The sequence below is a fragment of the Leptosomus discolor genome, chromosome 7 (assembly GCF_034619465.1).
Source record: "Leptosomus discolor isolate bLepDis1 chromosome 7, bLepDis1.hap2, whole genome shotgun sequence".
Lineage (NCBI taxonomy): Eukaryota > Metazoa > Chordata > Aves > Leptosomiformes > Leptosomidae > Leptosomus > Leptosomus discolor.
In genome coordinates this window covers 9,235,072-9,257,875 of record NC_141397.1, presented here as the reverse complement: position 1 = coordinate 9,257,875, position 22,804 = coordinate 9,235,072, and the positions used below count along the sequence as shown (strand labels likewise).

Below are 22,804 nucleotides of genomic sequence, written 5' to 3'. Positions count from 1 at the left end.
TTCCTCTATTTTGCCAGTTGGAGGAAAGCATGCAGCCACAAACCGACCAATAATGCATATCAACTTCTGGTTACAGGGCTGGTGCCATCACGAGGGTTTTGGGTTTTGTGACAACAGGACATTTTTTGACCATAACCTGTTAGGAAGGGATGGAATCCACCTGTCTGGAAGGGGCAAGGGTATCTTTGGCAACAGGCTGGCCAACTTGGTGAGATGGGCTTTAAACTGGAGGACTTGGGGTGGAATCCAAAGTGGCAATGCCATCGTATCCAACGGGGCAATAAGCTAGGTCAAGCAGAGCAACAAGTGTTCCTTAGCTCCCTCCCCAGACGAGAACCAGGACAATTGCCTCAAGAGTGTGTACGGCTATGGTGGGTCCTCCTCCATCCCTCCAGGGAAACCTGCATGCTCTCCGAAATGCCTGTACGCCAACGCATGCAGCATAGGGAGCGAACAGGAAGAGCTAGAGACCTGTGCGCGGTCACAGGACCACGGTCTCAGTGCAGTCACAGAGACACGGTGGGATAGCTCGCATGGGCGGAATGCTGTCATGGCGGGCTACGTACTCTTCAGGGAAGACAGGCCAACTAGGTGAGGTGGGGGAGTTGCTCTTCATGTGTGAGAAAACCTGGAACGTATCGAGCTCTGCCTAGGGAGGGATGAAGAACGAGTCAAGAGCTTATGGGTAAGACTTAAGGGGCAGGCTAACTCAGGTGACACTGTTGTGGGTGTTTACTACAGGCCACCTGATCAGGGAGAGGAGGCAGACAAAGCCTTCTACAGCCAGCTGAAAGCAGCCTCACAATAACAGGCCCTGGTTCTCATGGGGAACTTCAACTACCCTGATATTTACTGGAGAAGCAACACAGCCAGACACCCCACAGTCCAAGGGGTTCCTGCAGAGTATTGATGATAACTTTTTGAAACAGGTGGTGGATGAACCAATGAGAGGTGAGCTGCTGGACCTTGTGCTAACAAAGAAAGATGGACTGGTTGGAGATGAAGGGTGGGAGCAGCCTTGGCTGTAGTGACCATGCAATGGTGGAGTTCAGGATCCTGCTTGGAAGAGGCAGGGCAGTAAGTAGGATTGCAACCCTGGACTTGAAAAAGAGCTAAATTATCCTCTTCAAAGACCTACTTGGAGGAATCCCATGGGCCAGGATTCTAGAAGGCAGGAGGGCTCCAAGAGAGCTGGTTGCTATTCAAACACTACTTCGTCCAAGCCCAAAACCGATGCATCCCTACAAGGAAGAAATCAAGCAAAGGACGAGCAAGAAGCTTCTGGAAAAACTCAAAGGGAAGAAAAAAGTTTACAACATGTGGAAAACATGGCTAGCTACTTGGGAGGAATATAGAAATGTTGTCAGAGTATGCAGGGATGCAACAAGGCTAAGGCCCACTTGGAATTAAGTCTGGCTAGGGATGCTGAAGACAAGAAGGCCTTCTTCAAATACACTGGTAGCAAAAGGAAGACCAGAAAAAATGTGGACCTGCTGCTGAATGAGGTGGGTGCCCTAGTGACGGAGGATACAGAGAACGTGGAGTTACTGAATGCCTTCTTTGCCTCAACCTTTACTGCTAATGCTGGCCCTCAGGTATCCCAGATCCTGGGGGTAGGGGAAGAAGTCTAGAGAAAGGAAGACTACCCCTTGGTCAAGGAGGATTGGATTTTAGGCAAACTGGACACTCGCAAATCCATGGCCCCAAGGGGACGCACCCATGAGTGCTGAGGGAGCCGGCAGATGCAGTTGCTAAGCCACTCTCCATCATCTTTGAAAGGTCATAGAGAAGAGGAAAGGTGCCTGAGGACTGGAGGAAAGCCAATGTCACTCCAGTCTTCAAAAAGGGCAAGAAGGAAGACCTGGGAAACATTGGCCAAGGCAGCCATGGTCTCCTAGGGTGCAGTAAAAAGAGTGTGGCCAGCAGGTTGAGGGAGGTCATCCTGCCCTCTACTCTGCCCTGGTGAGGCCACATCTGCAGTACTGTGTGCAGTTCTGGGCCCCCAGTTCAAGAGGGACAGGGAACTACTGGAGAGAGTCCAGCAGAGGGCTACGAAGACAATGAGGGGACTGAAGCATCTCTCTTATGGTGAAAGGCTGAGAGAGCTGGGGCTCTTCAGGCTGGAGAAGACTGAGAGGGGACCTCATCAATGCTTATAAATATCTAAAGGGCAGGTGTCAAGAGGCTGGGGCCAGGATCTTTTCAGTGGTGCCCAGTGACAGGACAAGGGGCAATGGGCACAAACTGGAGCACAGGAAATTCTACCTGAACATGAGGACAAACTTTACTTTGAGGGTGGCAGAGCAGAGGAACAGGCCGCCCAGGGAGGCTGTGGAGTCGTCGTCCCTGGAGATACTCAAAACCCCTCTGGACAGGATCCTGTGTGACCTGCTCTAGGTGACACTGCTTTAGCAGGGGGGTTGGACTAGATGATCTCTAGAGGTCCCTTCCAAGTCCTACCCATTCTGTGATTCTCCAACATACACTTTAGGTTGCACGGACTCTGAAGCAGGAAATCTGGGCAAAAATTTATTCTAATACACGTGACACAACACAAACCATCAAGTTAGTCTTATAACCTCTATTCAGTGTTTAACATTAATTAAAATTAAAGTTAGCCTTTTATTAACAGTGAAACACTGCAATCAGTATTTGGAAAGCATCCCACAAAACTGCTGAAGTGATTATTTTCACTCACAAAACCCAAGGTAGTATTGCTCTGTCATTTCTGTAATGAAAATATTTACCACAGTAACAAAAAACTCTCTATAAAAATATTTTTAAACACAAGTTTCACTATCATTGATTACACTCACATTACAGAAATTTAAAAAAAAACATTACCATTTAATGAAAAATACAAAAAACTAAGTGGTTCAAGGATGGAAAACCAAGTCTTAATATCAGAGGTGGATCTGCCAAGGTGGTATCTTCTATCCACTGTGGACTGTATTATTGTACCTGAGGGCTCCCCAATTCCCCTGGTGCTGCTTCTTGCCCATTACATACTGCATTTTTATATTCTTCATCCAGCATCACGCAGCTTCAATAATTCCTCTACAAAATACTAGTCTGCCAACAGGGCTGTCCAAGAGCAACACCCAGAGGCTAAATATGTTGCTACAGCGACTCTGCACATTTTGGCCTGTTTCCTTCTCAGAAGAAAGGAAAATCTTCATAAAGATAAGCAACAATTTCCTGTAAAATAAAGAGCTGACAAAACTCTTTGAATGGTAACGTTAACAGCAAAGTGTTGCATGCAAACAAACCCGCTCGTGAAAATCACACCTTCGTAGCTATCGCAAACAACCTTTAAGAACAGATGATACACACACGCACTTATGTAGAGCAAATAAGCAGTAGTTTTTGTAAACGTGTGTGTACAGTATTTTGGTTCCACTGCAAAGGAACAACTAGAAGGATGCCTGCTCTCTAGAAAGCCAATTGTATTTTTCAAATGCAGAAAGACAAAAAAAGAGGCAGGCTGCTTTCCATTTCCTTTACCAGCTGTCAAAGCAGTACTTTATTTATTTATTTAAATCTTGAAGGCAGTTGCTGTAGGAACAACTTGTCTATGCAATCACAAAAAAAAACTCCAGCAAAAAGGTAATAACCTGTTCCTCTTAAAGATGCTCTAGGGTATCTGGAATCACAACAAGAAGAGAGATAGACAACTGGATACAAAAACAATTCACTAAAGCTTCATCTTGAAGACCTCTGGCATCAAACACTACTATTCTCTGTAAATTTAAAGCCTACATAACGGACAAAGAAAAAGGCTGACAAACCAAGAACACAAACAGTAACACCACACTTACACCCCCAAATGGTTACTTAGAATAAAATGTACTCAAAAGAAAATACATTGAAGATTATGTAATCACAAAATACAACTGCAGCTACCAAACCTTTTCTATTTTGAGATTTCAGATCAGGACAATGAGTTCAAAACCAGAAGTCTCAATCAAACATCTGATGGAAGAGTTCCTCATCTATTCAGTATGGTTTGCTCCATTCTCCTCAGTGGACTGCTTTCTCCCCCCCCACCCCCTCAACTGTCTTCTCAGAATCATGTTCTTCAGGTGGCTCATGCTCTTCACCTGGTTCTGGTGAAACCGGAATCACATCAACTAGGAGGAAGCAATCATCCCTCAGCACCTGCTCAGCTGTCAGTCTGTTACAGGAGAATAAATTCAGGAGAAGAGATTTAACTTTATCATCCTGCAAACAGAGGGAGAAGGACTTCATCAGCAAGCAAAACAAACGAGATTACAAGTAACAACCAACTGTTTGATGAACACACCTTGTAAGCGCTTAGGGCCCAAAGCCCTCACAAAAGGTGGTACCACAGCATTCCTACTGGTTAGCAGCACTTGACAGTCATAGTGCCCATTAACAACACAAAAAGCAAGTGTTCAGCACCAGGTCTGTCAACGTGGTGCCAGCAAACTGCACAGAGGAGCGTGAGTTATTATCATATTTCAAAATATCAGTTCACTGAATTACTATAAATTAGAGAAATACTGAAGTTGGTTTTTCTACTGAGAAGGAACAGAACAGGTGCCATTCACCTTCTACAACTTCATCTTTTGTTATGTTGCTTTGTCTCTCTACAAGAGCACAGGAAAGAAAAAGAAAACCAAAGTAACAGGCCCTAAATCAACAGCACCTATTTCGCTATTAACCCACCACTTACACTTAGGGGCTTCGGATTTATCAGAAGGGATTACGTGCCTAAATGCTGAGCACATTACCAACGCCAGACTCCATAAACAAAACATAAAAACACAGCTGCTACACATATACATAAACATCAGCTGTTGAGGAAGTGCACACACTGGATTTGGACACAGGGACAGCAAGAAAGACAGTCTGAAATGCTGATCTGGAGATCCAGATTACCAAAACTCAGCGCGAGCAGAATCTTTCCATGAGAGGGCTTGCTTGTTCACAGTCTCCAAGCCAGCAACACCTACAACCAGGGTCGATAAAGCAGCAAAGCACAAGATACCTGTACACCTCTCACCTATCCCCATTTCACCCAGACAGAAGAATCAATGCGATGCAAAGGAATGTACACAAGTAGGCAAAGACGACAAAACCAAGAGACAATTTCCAACTCTTCCACTAATACCCGAGTGACTTTGGGGAATTAGCCACTTCCCAAATCATCCGAGATCTGGGTGAAAAGATGAAATCTGAAAACAGTTGATCTTACAGGTAAAAAAGATTGTTAAATGTTTGTAAAACATTTTAAAAGCTTAAAGGAAAAATCTAGTTAAGAAGATCCAAACATATGCAATGAAACACAGGAGTGAACCATAACTACACAAAATTAAACGTGAAGAAAGTTTGAGCATTTAAAGAGCTTGCAAAGCTTTGTACTTGTGTATTTTCATTTCACGATACTCCCAAATGTCTGTCAACCACAAATGAGCCCTTCTCACCATCTTCTCGCCCTATGGAAACTGAAAATTGATTCCACAAGGAATACTGCTGTAGTGCAACATTTCATCATCTTTACTCCATTTCATTGTGCTTGCTCTTATTTACTTTTTTTTTTTAATATGCAAAACTGGATGCTGAAACACATTGAACAATGAAGCCTGGCATGGCTAAATGAGTGGCTGCAATATCTTATCTCTAAACTTTGCTCTTCCTCAACATTAATATCCCTGTTTTAAGGTTTAAAGTTGTTTTCCTGTGGCAATTTTACATTTGCTGAAAACAACAAAAATTTTACTAGTTTCAAGTGTGCAATTCCTCTGGGCACAAGACTGAGATGGAAGGGAAATTACCAGCCTGTCAAGAGCCTGCAGATGGACATGGAGATTAATTCTGAATAAGCTGATTATAGATAAAGCACTTAAAAGCAAAATAGATTTTCCCCAAGAACTGGGACAAGGATTAACAGCCAGAGGTCTAAAAGATTCCCCAAGAAACAGCTGAAAGATATTTATTAGTACTACATTTCTCAGTAAAACCCTCCTGTGTGTTCCTGTGCACTGCAGGCAGCACAGATGGCTCTCCAGCAGGCTTTGGTGGTTGGTGCACGTGCATGCACACGCATCCAGGATGAATCCGTAAAAACTGCCGACAATGATATATTGATTAGGATTCTATCGCCTGACAAGGTCAAAATCAAATGCTGGTTCTTTTCATCAGTGAAAAAGATTAAGGAAACTTGCTCTTATTAAAAGCTGCAAAATTAATTAATCTCTGCTAAGAACAATAATAGCGAAATTCATCAATTGTCTTTGAGATAAAGGCAGCTGTTTGCACTTCAGAAAATACCTGCTAGAGAAGAACACAGAATTATAATACCTTGACCCTGGCCATTTAAACTTTGATTTGCGTATTTCAGACCTTATTTGTAAAACATTACCACAGCGGAAATTTTATGGAAAACAGAAGTGAACCAACTCTTATTTTCAATGTCCCAAGAAATCTTTTCTACTTCCTTGAACAATCAAGTTTCTCTTATGCAGGAAAGAAAGTTAGGTTTTTCAGTATCTAAGGATTATTACGCATAACACTGAATGATGCACTGGGCAGACAGTTCTGCACAAGTTTTGTGGAATACATTTAAAACCTCCTAGTTAGCCCTAAGGGTGAATCATGAAGTACTGAACTTTCTTTCCTATAGTATTGTGTGTTTCATGAGATTCACCTAATTTTTAGTAAGAAACCAAACAACCATAATGAGAATAAGAAATAGTATTTACAAGATCACTTCCCTACTCAAATGCTGCATGTTTTACTCTTTCATAGTAGTTTCACACTGGAAATAATTTTGCAGAGGAATTTGGTAGATGGTCCTGTGCTTTATCATCAGTAATGTTTTCATCACTGGAGAACACCGTTGAAATGAAGTTATTAAAAAACACACTGTAGAGGATAAAAGTCATCTAATAAAACAAGATTATTTACAGTACTGTGTTACGCTGTGATACACAAGCCACCCTGCCTGGACACTGGCACCACCAGAGCAGCGTTAGTCTGGTACTGTATCCTGACAGTTTCTTAACCTAAATACAGTAAAGATGACACAGTAAGCTCATAATGAGCACAACTCTAGTACTTTAGCTCCATGCTTTCATTGTTATCTCTGCAAAGCAGGCAAATCATTAATACATAAGTATAACCAATAAAGAGGGATTTATTATTTGGGTTTCTTTTTCCCTTGACAAAACAACCCAAATTTATCTGACCAACAGCAACTCCACTGCTTTGTTTTCTACTTTTCCATTTAAAGTATTTTCCTACCTTTCTGGAAAATAGGAGGATTAACCTCCAACTCCTCCCCATATTCTTTACAAAATTCTATCCATAACCTATGACTTCACTTAAAAGCTAAACAGTCACCTGCTTGCAGGTTTTTTTCGTAACAGTACAAGGCTCGATTCAAGGAGTTTCACGGCCTTCTCAAATCTAGACAGAGCAGTAAGCTCTCACTTGGAGTAAGATCAACAGAATAAGCATGATATGAGAAGGAGTCCACACATATTAAATAAATATACGAGCTATCAAATCAAGGGAGATGGGAGGGACACAGGACAAGAACAAAGCAGCAACTAGATGGGCAGAAGTACACTAAAAAGTATGAAGCAGAAACTAGTCTGGGAAGGCTTGTGATCTGAAAAAGGTCCATAAACCTCCCAGTGAATGTCTTTAAACTATATATGGTGGCATGTCTTCTGTTATTCCAACTTTTATAAGGAGGAAAAGGAATCACCTGTAGCAAAGGCAGAAGAGGTTGAAAGCGGGCAAGAAAAAAGGTCGTAACTCCTGGTCAGAAGGCTGAAAGCTTACGGGAAAGAGTTACACAAGAAAAGAAACCCAAGGAAAGACAAGCACTTGCTCAGGTAACTAAGGTACAGAGAGAGAAGGCCATGAAGTCATCTGCTCATGATTAACATCCAAGAGACAGGTAAGTTAGCGAAGCATCGACTTCAAAGCTGGAGACCTACTTCTCATTCTCCGAGAGTCATGAGACACTGGGCAAGGATAAGCTTCAAAAAAGCGACTGAAAATAAGAGTTCAAGGTTGACAGCAGTTGCTGGCATACAGTAGACAGAGAACAACAGTTGAGAGTAGAAAGAATGAAAGCAGCAACACAAATTTGTATCATGCAGGGTCCACTTATATCTGTGCATTTGTTTCTGAGGCACAGGAAGGTTTTTGTTTCACATTAAAAAAAAAACAACCAAAAAACCCAAAGAATAAAGGGCACAATACACTTTTACAACTGCATTTAAGTGATTAAAATGGAATTTGGTTGATTTATTAATGCTCAAGCACTGTGCAATCATTATGCAGGAAGCCAGATGAACAAAGTCAACTTCCCTGACTTCAGAAAAGACAGGTTCCTAGTTCAAATACCTCCTCTGAAGCTGACTCAATGACTTACTCCTCAAGTCTGTAACTTGGTGTTATTCAGTTAATAGTTATCTGTGGAGAGGCTGCTCCTCCTGAGGTCGGAGTTAAGTATTAAGAAAACTCCGCAGTTTTCTACATTCTCAAACATCATTTTATTTATGCATGCTATTTAGAATTATCCAAAGAGTCAATTAATAACATTTTCTCAGCCCAGCACTTACAATGAAATGTCTGACTTTTAAAAAAGTATCTATTAACCACCTCTAAACAAGAGCAGCCTAATCTGCCTCATCTGATATTTAACATACCATGACAACTGCATCCACCTCAGGTGTTCCATCTTCTTTTATGCCAAACTCCTGGTTTTGAACACAAAGCTGCAAATGAAAAGATACATAATGTGTAACACTGGTGAGTTTTTTGCCCTTTAGTTTAACAAAACCAAGTATCAGTCAAGGAGATTCCAGGTTTCAAATGAAAATGGATTGTTATGGGAAAATGGCAGGGAAAGGCTTTTTCCTAATTTCACAGTAGGGTAAAACATGCAAGGGCTCAAGTTCCCCTTACATAGAAAAAAAGGGAAAAAATTTGTATCAGAAGAAACTTTTAGAGGTCAAAAAGAAAGAGATCTCTAAAAATATAACTCAAAATCCATGCCCGAGCTGTACATTTAATTACATAATCCTCATTTAAGAAATGCTGAGGGGTAAGTGCACTCTAACAGACAAATGTGAATCCTGTAGTACCCACCAGTAAAGTAAAATTTCCCCAGGCTTTACTATTGCCTAGAACCATGCCCGAGTGCAGCATTTTTCAAAACCCTGCCCGCAGGTTAAGCTGAAAATGACTATTCTGAACAATTACATAGACAACAAAAGCAAGCACGTGTTTAGTAAGTGCTGGGCTCTTGTGACACAGATCAGCAGAGAACTTGGAATACCACTGTCTCACTTTCAAAAGTGGCACTGCTGTTTAAAGAGGGAGAACACAAATGATTAACACAACACCAAGTCCGAGCCAACGATTAGTTACATGTGGACTGAAATTCAGCTGGCAAACTTGGATGAGGTTTCAGAATAATGCTGATCTTGCTGTGTTCCACACACTCTCTTTAGGCAGAGCCAGTCATTTGTAAAACTCTCTTCGTTTCCTTTTTTTTACTGTTTCTTTTTTTTACTCACTTCTACTTGTAAAAACCTTTTTTCTAGAACAGATAAGGATCTGAATAGTGGTACTGAAAGTGTTCTAACTAAACTGTACCACGTTGATAAGTTATAAACATCTATGACATTAAGCTACACTTCAGTTCATCTATTTCAGTAAAAATCAGTTAAGCAACTGATTCCTAAATTGGGAATAAAACATAATGAAGAGTGACTTTTACATGAACCAGCTTCATCTTCTCAGCACAGGTAACCGACAGCGCGTACCTATGAACTAGCAGTTTACATCTGTTAGGAAGTGTTTTTAAGATGCTACAGCATAGAAGGGATTACCGAAGCCATCACTGCGTAGCTGATGGAACTGCCAGTGTTTCCCCAAAAAGCCTCCATGTACCTGGAGCTCCAACTGGTAGTCAGTAAACCAGTTCCCCTATGTCAAGTGCTCATGCAGAAACCACTGCCTGGGAACATCAACACTAGCTGGGTAGCTTGTGGCTGGGAGAGCTGAAGTTTTCCCATTCAGAGCAGGTGGCACTGACACCCTGAGCTGGGGAGGCAGCAATACAGTGCCAGAAGACAAAAACAAGGTGGAGGAGATGCTATGCAGCTTACCACCTAACACAGGAAACTAGATTGCTTTCTCCTCCCTGGCGTAACACACACCAAGAAATAAAACACCTATCCAAGCACTGTTGCCACCAACAAAACATATGACAGTCCCATCCTTGCCTTCATCTCCCCTCTTTCGATTTGGGTAATTCCTCAGGGGCAAGGTCAAAAAAAAAAAGGCTTACAAGGAATGAATGGGAAGCGCAGCGAAAACTCGCAATCCACAGCATGAGGAACAAAACCATAATTTTTGTTCATATTACTATACAAATTACATGGTGTATTTTTCAGAAAAAAAAATTACCGTCTCCTGCCAATAATCGTAACTCCCATTCGTACCACGCTTACCACTCAGTTAAAAACATGAACACTTATTTTGCCAAAATAGTTCAAAGCAGAAGTTAGAGGTAACATTCATTGCTCTTCATAAGCCTGCTACAGTTTCATGATATTACTCGAAACGCTCTCACAAGCTGTAACATACCCAGAACAGAAGGCAGCCATAAGCATACATGTCCGAGGCTGGAGAAGCTGGCTGTCCCATTTTCAGTTCAGGAGAAACTAAGCTCAGGGTGCTGACAACCATCGTGTTCACAGCAGCTCGTTGTTCCTATGGGGGAAAAGCTGTACCCATAATTTCAAGCAAGACCAACAGCGCATTGAAGCAGATGTATCTCCTTCTTCCTTTCAATGTGTCGGACAACTTTACCATAGAGTTCTGTGCTGACCCAGACTGAAATGTAAAATCCTCCTTTACTGATCAAAAAAAAGTGGTGCATAAGGGAAAAAAAAAAAAAAAAAAAGAGATAACGTCACATATTTCTCAGCTGTAACTGTAACAGAAGAACAGGGATTGCAGATCTTACTCCATATCAGAACTATTAAAGCTCATAAGGTGATAAAGAATACAAACTGCCAATCTTCTCAATTTAGAAAAGAAAAAAAACCCACAAATATTAAAATACATTTGGCAGTATTTTGGAGAACTTTAGTTCTAAAGTTCAGTTCTGTCACCTCTCCTATTTTCTTCACTGACTTTCTGATCTTTACCTGAAACTAGCTGCTTCCTCCCTCCCGGTCTCCAGCGTATTTTAGGACTGTCTCCTATCAAAACAAAAGCTAGACCCTGAGTTTCGATCCCCTTCCATGACAGCAGGCAGCACCAGCTACAGCCAGACTGGAGAAGACTAGACTCCAGATTGCCAAGAGTCCTCGCTAACACATCAGTTACCAGCTCCGCTCATGTGGAAAGTACAAGCTCTGAGCAGTACTGACACCTGTATAGAGGGGGCACACACTGGATCCAGGCTGTGAACCATAGGTGGAACTTCCCTGCTCTATCACACATAAGCTGCTCGTTTCAGCACAGCCCATACCTGCAGGGAGAAGTAAAGGAAGGGACAATCTTCCTCAGCTCTTGCAATTTTCACGACACCATCTGTACCAAGTATGACCTTTCAGAAAATTCAGCTGTCAAAAATTTTTAATGCATCTCTCTTTAGCATGTTGAAAACTGAAGTTCAAGGGAAGCACACCTTGCTGTCCAAACATTTGACATCCTTCATGAGATTAATAGAAAATGCATTTCTAAAGCAGAAATAAGGGTTCCCCATGAAACTTACCGCTACTAGATTCTCCCCAAGAATAACTATGAAATTCTCTACTACAGAAACTGAGGACTAAATCAGAAGTATATATATATATATATAGGCAACATGTAAAATTCCATTAATGTACCAAATACCATGACAGATTAAAACACTACTAGATCCCCATTAGCTATCAAACAGAAAGGCAAAGATTTCATATGAGTTTGACTAGCCCTTCTTCGAACATGAGTTCTTACTTTCACTTCTGATGACACTGATTGCCATTAAATATACAGGACAGCCAGCCAACAAACTACTGCAAATTCTCTTTTTTGTTCCGCTGTTCTGCTTAACCAGAGCCCACAGTTAGCAATTCACCTTTTCCCTCTCCAAGATTCCGTTGCGTTTACAAAAATTTCAACAAGACTCAGACTGCCCAACCCTATTCAGAATACGAAACGGGACTCTCACTGCTGAGCACAACATTTATCAATAAATCTTGTAAACTGCAAACACAGTTGTCTGTTTCGATATATAATTCTGACTAAAAGTCACTAAAGGATTTTTTTTTACCTCTGATTTCGTGAAATCAAAGTCTCCAACGATTCCTTGTTTTCGATTCACAGCAAAAACATTATTTCCATGCAGAGATCCATGTACTATATTAGCTCCATGCAACGTTTGTAGACCTTGGGCCACTCCTTTCATCACTTTTAAAGCCTCCTAATGATTTAATTTGGGTGTTTATTACAAAGATAGATATGGAAAACACAAAGCACAGTACCAACTAAGCTTCTATCCAGAATTCCCAGTAAGATTCTTATGACTTGCACAGCCAGGCAGGAAACAAGAAGAAAAATGCAGTCACCGTTTAACAAATCACTAACATTAAAAAAATACAGGGCGGGGGGGGGGGGGGGGGGGGGGGGAGAAAAACAACGGCAAAAACCCATGCAACTTGGGCCTTTACAAGTAGGTCCAAGTCAGCAAACAGAAGCTTCAAGTCAGCAAACACAGCTAGAGAAAAGACTGTAAACATCTAACGTGTGCAACTCCAGTACTCCTAAAATGTACTAGTAATAAAGAAAAAAGTGTATCCAAGCAAAATCTCTTTTAGAAAGCTATAAACTACTGCCTGACCAGATGCCAAGAATGCCAGCCAAGCTACCCTGTGCAACTTCGTACAGTCACTGTCAGCCACCAAAGGAAGTACACTGGTGAAATACCATCAGCACCATAAGATACAGCAAACCAGTAAGAGTTCAATTCAAAAACTTACAAAATAAAATGCTGATAAGTCTAAGCAGTTATACTTACTTCTAAAGTTAGAGGTGTATCAGCTTGTAAACTTCCCAGACTTGCTCCAGGGTAGTACGGGACCATCAAATATACCAAAGGATCAGACTTCAACAACAACGACAAGAAAAATATATTATTTTGAATATCAGGAATACTGGGAATTATTGGGAAGTTTAATATGACTAGATGTGTGATAAATTAATTCATTATGTTTACCAAGCAGACAGTTTATCTAAACTCAGAAAGGAAATATTTTTCTGATTCAATGCTCCAACTTAAAATATGTTAAAGCTTTACAGTCCAACTGCAAGTCTTTCAGCTTAAACCAGAAATCAAGATCATAAATTTGAATCTTGCCTTGCAGAAAAGAAGGAACAACAGTTGTAATAATCCAGACTTCTCCTTCTGTTTCGCCCACGCTTTGTGATACTTTGCAGCTCTTTCTATCACTTTGGCTTCCGAATTTACATCTACAAAGCAGCCCTTAAAAACAAAACAAATACCCAACCTATTAGTCCTAATGCCTGTAACATTATTGCAGTAAACTTTTTTTTAAAGAAATGCATATTGTTAGGTGCCATCAAATAACCTCCTCTTCTACTTAACACAAAACAATTTCAGCTGTCATAGACTATTCCCATATTTTATTAACTCTTAGAAAGACTGTACTAACAAAACAGGGAGAGTGTCTCTAATTTGAGATTTTAATAAGCCAAGTCAAAGGCAAGAAGAATATTTACAATTATGCCTCTCATAATACTACATCCCCTCGTTTCCCAATTGCTAGCAGATTGGTAGAGAAGTAGAGCAAGGGAAAAGCAGTAGTTCCTGAAATTTCTCAGTAAAGTCATCAGGAAGACAAACCAACATAAAGAGACAGGAGTAATGAACAGGATAAAAGGTCCACAGGATACCAGAAAGAACAGACAGTAGAGGTGAAGCACTGTTCACTACAGCAGTCTTCAAAAGAACCAGAAGAAAAAAAAAAAAACAAACCACACAAATCAGTAAGGAACTCAAAGCAATCGAGGAAGAAAACAATGCTTCATATTGTACAGGCCCCGACAAAAAAACATTTGTCATCAGAAAAGGGCTGTTAAACACCAGGATATGAAAGGAAGAGCAGAGTTCATTCAGAGGGAGCACGTTAGTAAGTCAAGGCCTCACCTGCCGTGCTAACTGAAAGCCAGTGCCCACATTACCTTTAAAAGAACCTTCTGGCCCTGAATTTCTGAACACACTAAAGGTCGCTTCGTGCTCAGCTCCTTCATGGGCTCAGCATCCAAAAGGTCTCGCTCCAGGCTGTGTGTCACAAGTCCGCCGGAGTTCTGCAGCACATGCACACGCAGAAATCCAGGGTAAGTGCACAGCATTTAACAGCTGGTAAGATCCAGAGGCTTCAACTACCTCTCCTCTTCCTCAATCAGCTTAGCAAAGCACAAAACCAGTTGGGACACGTTAAAAAGTTACAGCATCTGTTACCAAGAGGCTGGCCATGAGGCAGCTAATGAAATGCATTCCTTGAACATCTCCCAGAAGAGGGGGCAAACGAGTAAGGCCACAACAAACAACACTCAGGCTATACCTCCCCCAAATGGACAGAGACTGCACAGAGCCTTGACAGCGCCCAAAACAGTAACTGACAGTGCATTCAAACGCAATCTGAGCTTACCATATAGTTCAGAATTCCTGCTTCTGGATAAAGAAGGGGTAACTCAGGGAACCATTTCTGTACCAAATACGTAAGCTTCTCCTAAATGAAGGAAACAAGGCCCACAGCTCCAGGTCACTAGTTTCTGACACATATAAATATACACTGACATTTGCAACATAGAGCCAGGACAATCAAATGTACATTGACCATGACTGTACCTCCTTCAATAACACTGTCATTTGCCTTTTTTTTTTAAAGGAAAAAAAGAAAAAATAAAAAGCAAGACACACAAGCACACACACCATGAATACAGCAGTTCAATATGGACAGGTTTTTTAAATCTCTGAGGGTGGGTAGCGTTAAGGCCCCAAACAGCTCACGCACTATCACAGAAAATACTTCATCTTTTCTACAAGTGGCATTAGTAGGCCTGAACAATGGAAAACAACTTCACTACAGCTAAGTGGAGGAAAATAAAAATCAAGTAATAACACAGACCAGTGTCTCGTGCATCTCCAGACCCACACAGCTGTCATGTTACACAAATGTTACGTCTGCAGCCACCATGTACCTCCACCACAAATTCTAGTGCCCTTCTACTCGCTCACAAGGCAATGGTTCCAACTCTTCCCTCCATATAGAAAGAACGCCTGGAGAAAGTGTGATCTCCCTCACTTCAGGATAAAAGCCTGTTTTAACCTAGTCATGAGGAAACAGTTCCCCTTGTTGCAAGAAATAGTCTTTCTTCAGCAACTAAGCTTACGCTTCCACCTGCAGCTCCTCTTCTGGGTTGAGAACTTCACCCCCTTATGGAGGAGGGGAAGAGGGGGAAGGCCTGAAGAAACTATGTGCAAACAGAGGTAAAACTGGTCAGTCTCCATGCCTCCTCCCATAGGTTTCACCAAAAAAGGGCCATCTTAACATTCAACACTATAAAAATCAGTTTCCATTTTACCCAGAGCACACATTAAAGCAACTGAAATGCAGATGTGTCTCAATAAGGTTTGTTTTAGTTGCCTGAGTACTTAAACACTTACATATTCTTCTTGTTCCTTGGATATTTCCTGAAGAACCCTATTTCGCAGATCAGCAATTTCACCTTTTATTCTTGTCATTTCCAACTCACTGTAACCATCAGACTGCATTAGGAATAACAAAGTTAGTGCATAATTCTCATTCTGCTATTATACGAAACAATGGTAACCTAACTACATCAGGATTAAAAACCAGCTTCCATATCACAGTTCTGGAGTTGAACATATTCTCAAATGTATGTTTTACTCAGTCTCCTTCCTAGAAATGCAAAAGAATCTCTTAAAACCTAATCACTGAGAAAGGTGTTCCCTTTATTTATGTGACACACCAAATGTTCTAGCCCTTTGCCTATTTGTTTCCGAAGCCAGAGAGCTGGGTTTTTTTTTTAATTAGTTGATCACATATAATCATAACAGCAACATCATTCATCTACCAGCAATGCCAGGTTCCATAAGCCATTCACCTGTTTCTCCCACAAGCATGCATTTTCCTCATGTCACCTCATTATTCAAAAATCCTTTTCCCAATGGGTTTCATTAGTGTGTCTCATTTTAAATCAGTCTTGGAAGCTTACTGCCCCTTTAAAGGCTTACAGAGAGACACAAGCAGGTTCTTTTCTCCCTTAAGCATCATCAGAATAATTAATGCGCAATCAAACAAACAGCACTGAAGCTGGGATAATATTTACATTCTTTGTACTTCTCTGAGGGGTAGTGGGGAACCCCGAAAACCAGAACAGACATTGACTTCTGTCATCAAAGGGGAGGTACATGCATTATTAACAAAGTAAAAACTTAAAAGCAATCACACAACCAGCACAACAAAGAGAGCTGGACAAAACTGTTCACGCTGTGAACAGCGACTGTCATCAGAGGGACTTCGTTGAAAGCACAGTGCTACAGCTGGGGACTGAAACAGAAAAGTGGCTCTGTACCAACTTCTTCGTTTTAAGCCATTCAGCCTTGGTCTCAGGGGCCTGTAAAACTTCCACAGTTAAAGGCAAAATTCAGGTTAGAAAACATAAAACTGTTCTATAGAGTTACCACTTACTTGGAATAGACAAAATTAATGTTTCTAAACCAATTTAAAAAAAAACAGACAAAATCACCTACACTGTAACAGTTACATACTTCATCAAGGTTGTTCTTTTCAACCAGCTTCCACCTTAACTGGGCCTTTAAGCTTTTCACAGTTTTCTTAATTGATAATAAGTTGTTAATACTGGGTTTTCTATTCAGCCATTCCTGAGAATGTTTTTTGAACTAGGAGGAAATGATAAAAAAAGAAAAAAAAAAATCAGAACGTGTTCAAGCACTCCATTTTAATACACTTTAGTCCAATGCATTAGAGAAACTGCCTGAAGCCTGTCTGAATTCAGCTTTTCAGGGTCTTTTCCCACAGAAGATGTTTATTGTGTTTCATTTTAATTACATTAACAACCTGCTCAAAAGCCAACATTCTACTCAAAGCTCAATCCCCTGACGTTACATACGACTGATTTGTAATAAATTCAGAGATTCCAGCTTCTGCTACATTTTTTTTTTTTTAAGAAGTATCTTTGTATTTAAATGAAACGAAGCATTGGCTGAGGTAATGCACAACTGCAATTCTTAAGCTTTACCCCAACCAATCTCTCATCACCAATATAACCCTAGAATTTCCTTATAAAAAAGATAAGAGGACGTATTTCAGAAAGAAACAATGTCAGAAAAGGTTACTAATAGAGATCAGTGTAACAGAAATAAATAAGGCATAAACTCACCTCAACACTGGCCCAGTATCTGCTCTGTATGACAGTGGTCAGACTTTGCTCCTGACAAACTTTATGTATAACTTTATTGTAAGCACTCGTAATTATTTCCTTCTCTGCTTCATCATGCTCCTAGATTGAATTACACAGAGGGAGATTAAAGATTGAGTTTACTCCTCATTCATACACACCAACATTTAAGATGTAAAACCTTTACTAAGGAATTCCCACTGTTAATGAAAAAAATAATTTATCACACTTTTCTCTCTTCTTAAAGAGATTCTAAAAGGGAAGTTAGCAAGTCTAAGAGTTCATCCAACAGTTTCAATAGAATAAAAATGACTGGCATTTAAGTCAAATTTCATATTCCATGTGCTATGACAGAATATTTGTAAGGATAGCATGGTTAAACAGATATGAAGCGTTAAAGCACGCAACCATTCCCGATTCCCACTCTAAACAAGAGTCACCGGTTCTATCACAGAGAGCAGTCACAAGCAGACTAAGCCATTGGTTTGTCATTAGTGTGATGCTACACCAAAGGACACGTTCCACTTTTGCTGACATGACCATTCTCTAGCACAGCAGGGACTCTCACTGCAGAGACAATGCAAATACCTCAAAGAGTTAGCAAAAAAGAATGGAGGAAATGCTTATCAGAAGAGTAAATAACCGCGAAAAGGGCTAACATAAACATAGAAAAAAACTACCAGTAAGGCAAGAATACTTGTTCCATGCATGAAAGTGACTAAAAACTATTCATCTCTTAAGACTGGAAAAAGTAAATTTATCCATACATACTCACCCAGAGAAGCAATTCCATTATTTTAAACAGAAACTTACTTGTCATCGTCTGTATTTTCAACATGAGCACCAAAACTCAGTACAGCTCAAAGAAAGCTTCTCTGCACATAAAGACTGAAGAACCAGTTTTCCCAGTATTTCTTAGTTAAGCCAGTCATACACACAGCTAAGTTCCTTAACCCAAAGCTGTCCTCTGCCTGTTGAATGGTAAACATGTTCTCTTCTCCCTGGGGAGCAACCTGAGTGACTTTACATCACATTTCCACAAAAAAATCAAATAAACACTGCCTTGTAGCAAATAGACTCACCTGATACATTAAGAAAAGCTTTAAACTGAAATCAAAGATGTATAAAAATATATAGAAACCACGACACAATAGGCATGATTAGAACTTACATTTAAGTTAGCATTCAGTTCTTCACAAATAGCCAACTCAACCTTTTTCAGAATTTCATCCGCATTGCCAACCACTTCCTCTAAATCTGAAGATGCTTCCGACATCAGGTCAAAACACTTCAAAGAGGGAAAAAACCAAAATAAAATCAGCCTTGCAATTGAAAGTAAGGTTAGCAAGCAGACAGCAAAAACAAGCAAGAAATACAAAGAGTTAGCACCAGTGGAAGTCTAATCAGGATTTGTCAGATTCACCTTTAACTGCCTCACACTTGAGTGATATAACAACTTCTAGAAATAACAGAGTTAAGATTCACCAGGCAAGAAGAAAGCTGATTCTTGCCTTGATCAGATTTTATTTTTCTAATCTTATTTTGATTTTTACCAAAAATTAAACAGTAGAAGAATCCTAATCCTTCTCCTATTGTTTCATATCAAAAATCAACATGTGTGCTGCCCACACAATGATAGGCAAGATGCTCAATATGGCAGTTTCACTATTGAGTGGGCTTTCCGTTCCTATATAGCACTACCTGAGATAAAGACACATCCTGGGATCTATTTCACGGTTTATCAAGTGTGAAATAAGGTTAAAAATTTCACCAGGAAACCCTATGCGTTTTCATAGACCTCAGAAATAACTTAGCTTCAAGATATAACACACAGAAGGTGCCAGAGAAAAATCAGTAAGATCAGCTTATAATTACATTGAATGTTGTTTTCAGCAAACTTTTGTTACTCGTGTCTACAGAAGAAGAGATATTACACTGGCAACCAGAACTAAAATGAAAATATGGTCCTGTATTTAACATGCAAGATACACAGTCATAACAGAAACCGGCAAACTCCACCTTGTTCATTTACCTATCAAGCATGTGTATTCCCCTAAAGACTGTGAAAATATTTTATTGCCTTAACCTTAGAGGAACTAAAAACAAAGCCTTTAGCAGCTCAAGTTCAAACAGTATGTTGCTCCGCAAAGCCTGGAGTCGCATACTGGAAAGGAGCTGTCCAGTCTTTGAAAATGTCCTTGTCTGTCATTGACCCATTTCCTATTGTAAATTCTGATCAATGCTACACAAGATTAATGTGGATTCAGAAAGAGAGGAAGAGGAGTATGTATCTATTTAAAAGTATGTATCTATTTAAAATAAGGGGAGAGGAAACACCTCAAAGAATCATTTCCTCTATGCAACCACTCACACCTTTTTTTAAAAAGGAGCTAGAAGTTAAATTGCAACAGAATAATCGCATATAAAAAGCTGAAATTAGTAAGATGGATAAATGAAAATTTCTTCCTTGGTCTACTTACCACTGCTTTACCAACCCAGTCCCAAAAGTCTGTACATTTCCTGTGTCTCTGAACTGTTCGCAGAAAAGTTCAGATTTCAAACAGGTAAACTAAAGGTCATCGCCACACTAACAAACTTCAGTCACTTTTAAACATGCACCATAGCGCTCTGAATTGCACTCAGCAATCACAGAAACCCACCTGCAGGTTTGTTTGCCCCCTCTAATAACTGACGTGATTATAAACATCTGCAAGTGATTATATTCATTAGCGTTACACTGCACATGACATGCACAAGTCTACACTGCTGCTGAACAGCATTTATCATCAGGTCAAGGAACATTTATTCACAACAGCATTCAGCCACAGTAAATGCTCTGGGTACAGTGAAGTGCAAGGGCAGGAAACCTACTCACCATGAAAGGACACGACCCCTGTGGATAACATACAATTCACACGGGCAGAAAGGTTATGCAACACAAACTGAGAACATGTATACCCAGTGCAACAAGGAGGAGATCAAGGAAGCTGGGCCTGCAGGCACTGAGGGAGAGCAGCTTACAGTCTTCCCAGGAAGAGTAAGAGTCCCAAACTGAGCAAGAACATAGATATTAAGCACAGAGACAGGGAAGCCAAAGTTACCTCCCTACTTTGCGCTTTCTTTACAAGCAGAACTCAATGGATGGTAACCCACTTCCACCATCCATCTCCTTTTAAGGCAAGTAACACGCATTCAACCTCATCCTCCAAACCTCCTACAACTCAGACAGACAGCACCAGAATGGTATTCCAGAAAACACTGCAGGACATGCAAACAGAAGTGGAGAATTTATTTGCATAAACTCTCCATACCCAGCATTTCAATGACCAAAAAAATCATGTTTGTCTGCAGCCTGTACCAAGATCACGTCAAGTCAGATTGGCTGCTTCTTTACAATGATCTTTCATCACCTCTTTCAGCAGCATTTATGAACTAGAAGCTTTTAAAATTCGAAGTCTTCCCATCCAAAGGGCACTTGAAAGGACTAATGAAAGCATTTCAGTCACACAATGAACAGAGTACATCCACACAAAAGTCGTATTTGCATAAAAGTACTGATCTTTATACAAAAGATGTCCTTTCATAAGGAAGCATAAACTCTGGCTCACCACAAAGGTGCACCAAGAATAGAGGTAAATTAACACGGTTCCTCAATGCATTACCTTTCCCTCTTGTACTGAGGCACTGTCATTTAGCGTCACTGCTCATATGCACAATCTCCCTGCCACGGGTAGTGGTCCCTGCTAATGCCTACACCACTTAGTGTTATATTTCACCTTTTTCACCAACAGGAAAGATTGATGGTTTGCCTTACCTTTAAGATGCCACTAAACCAGTCAGCAAGAATTTGCAGAGCTGTGTCTGTATCATTTCTGACACAAATTAATCTCTTCATTTTAACACTCTTCAACTCAAAGAACTGTTGAAATACCTCCTCAGAGTCATCTGCTTCAGAACCTTCACCATACACCATCTCCAGAGAAGCAGACAGCTCCTGTGCATCATGTGAATCAAACAAAAACAGGTTTGCAAAGGAGAAGAATTGTGTGACAGTATACTAGCTATAAAAATCAAGACATTTAACACAGAAAAAGTCAGCACTACCTGCTGGCATAAAATTATTTCTACTACACAGCCTCTTTCTATATCCAATGAAGTATAATTTATATTCCAGTTTCCTCTCAGATCTAGTGGCAGTATATCCACCAGAAAAGGCAATGCAGAAAAAGATCTCTCACAGAAATCATAAAGTCTGATTTTTCCCTCCAAAACATGGAAGGAAAAGACACCACAGAAAGCTTAAGAAGTCATTTGCATTCTAGTTTCTTCTTCCCTACGGATTGGACTTCAAAGTCATACTCACCAGGATAAAGAGCAAAAGGGGGTTAAATTTATAAGGCTGCTCATAGAACTGCTCAAATTCAGAAAACAAAGTGAACGTGTACTAAGAAACAAGGTGAGCAGCCAGACACCCAAGGAATGCTTCTGGACCGATTCCTCCCTTCAGAAGTCAAACCTTTTCTGATGCACTTTCATCATCACACTGATTCCTAGATGGAACAGCAACTACCTATATGTCTGTCACCTGAAGGCCCTCTCAAATGAGTTTTACAGTCTGGAAACTTTTATTTCCATCTAAAAGCCAAGCATTCTGCAAGTACATGAACCACAGAGTCCACCTCCTTTTGACCTGTATTGGGAAAGAAACTGAAGTGCTACACATAAGGGAAAGGCATTGAGGCCAACACTCAGGGCAAACAGAAATCACTTTTAAACAAAGGGCTGTCTGTCAAAACCTGAAGAACAAGCAGGGTCAGGGAGGAATCTGTCAGTCAGTGATCAGCAGAGACAACATCCTCACAGAAAGCAGCCTTGCCTGCACTTGGGTGGAAAGTCCCACACTGAAAAATACTTGAGAGCTACATTGGTGTTTGCAGGAAATCTTCTGTAGTTTGAAAGAGAAAACTCTCCCTCAACAGAGGGATTTAGAACAGAATAGAGTATTTCAGTTGGAAGGGACATAGAACGATTATCTAGTCCAACTGCCTGACCACTTCAGTGCTGACCAAACGCTAAAGCATCGTATTCAGTGTTGTCCAAATGCTTTAAACAGTGACGGGCTTGGGACATCGACCATCTCTCTAGGAAGTCTGTTCCAGTGTTGGACCACCCTCTCAGAAATGTCCAGTCTGAACATCCCCTGGTGCAGCTTTGAGCCATTGCTGTCCTGTCACTGGATCCCAAGGAGAAGAGATCAGCACCTCCCTCTCTACTTCCCTTCCTCAGGAAGCTGTGG

At 40.6% G+C, this 22,804-nt stretch overlaps 1 protein-coding gene across 1 annotated transcript in view; it reads right to left on the bottom strand.

The window, feature by feature from the left end:
* Positions 1–481: 481 nt before the first annotated feature.
* Positions 482–22,804, bottom strand: part of STK31 (serine/threonine kinase 31) — a 42,768-nt gene continuing 20,445 nt past the window's right edge. Inside the window, exons 11-24 of the mRNA XM_086468183.1 lie at positions 21,323–21,502; positions 18,680–18,796; positions 17,491–17,610; positions 16,859–16,990; positions 15,731–15,832; positions 14,712–14,792; positions 14,242–14,367; positions 13,397–13,522; positions 13,058–13,144; positions 12,314–12,463; positions 10,636–10,761; positions 8,688–8,756; positions 4,048–4,221; positions 482–649 (exon numbers count right to left, since the gene is read on the bottom strand). Of these exons, the coding sequence (XP_086324309.1) occupies positions 482–649; positions 4,048–4,221; positions 8,688–8,756; positions 10,636–10,761; positions 12,314–12,463; positions 13,058–13,144; positions 13,397–13,522; positions 14,242–14,367; positions 14,712–14,792; positions 15,731–15,832; positions 16,859–16,990; positions 17,491–17,610; positions 18,680–18,796; positions 21,323–21,502 (1,758 nt within the window). The remainder of the gene's footprint in view (positions 650–4,047; positions 4,222–8,687; positions 8,757–10,635; positions 10,762–12,313; positions 12,464–13,057; positions 13,145–13,396; positions 13,523–14,241; positions 14,368–14,711; positions 14,793–15,730; positions 15,833–16,858; positions 16,991–17,490; positions 17,611–18,679; positions 18,797–21,322; positions 21,503–22,804) is intronic.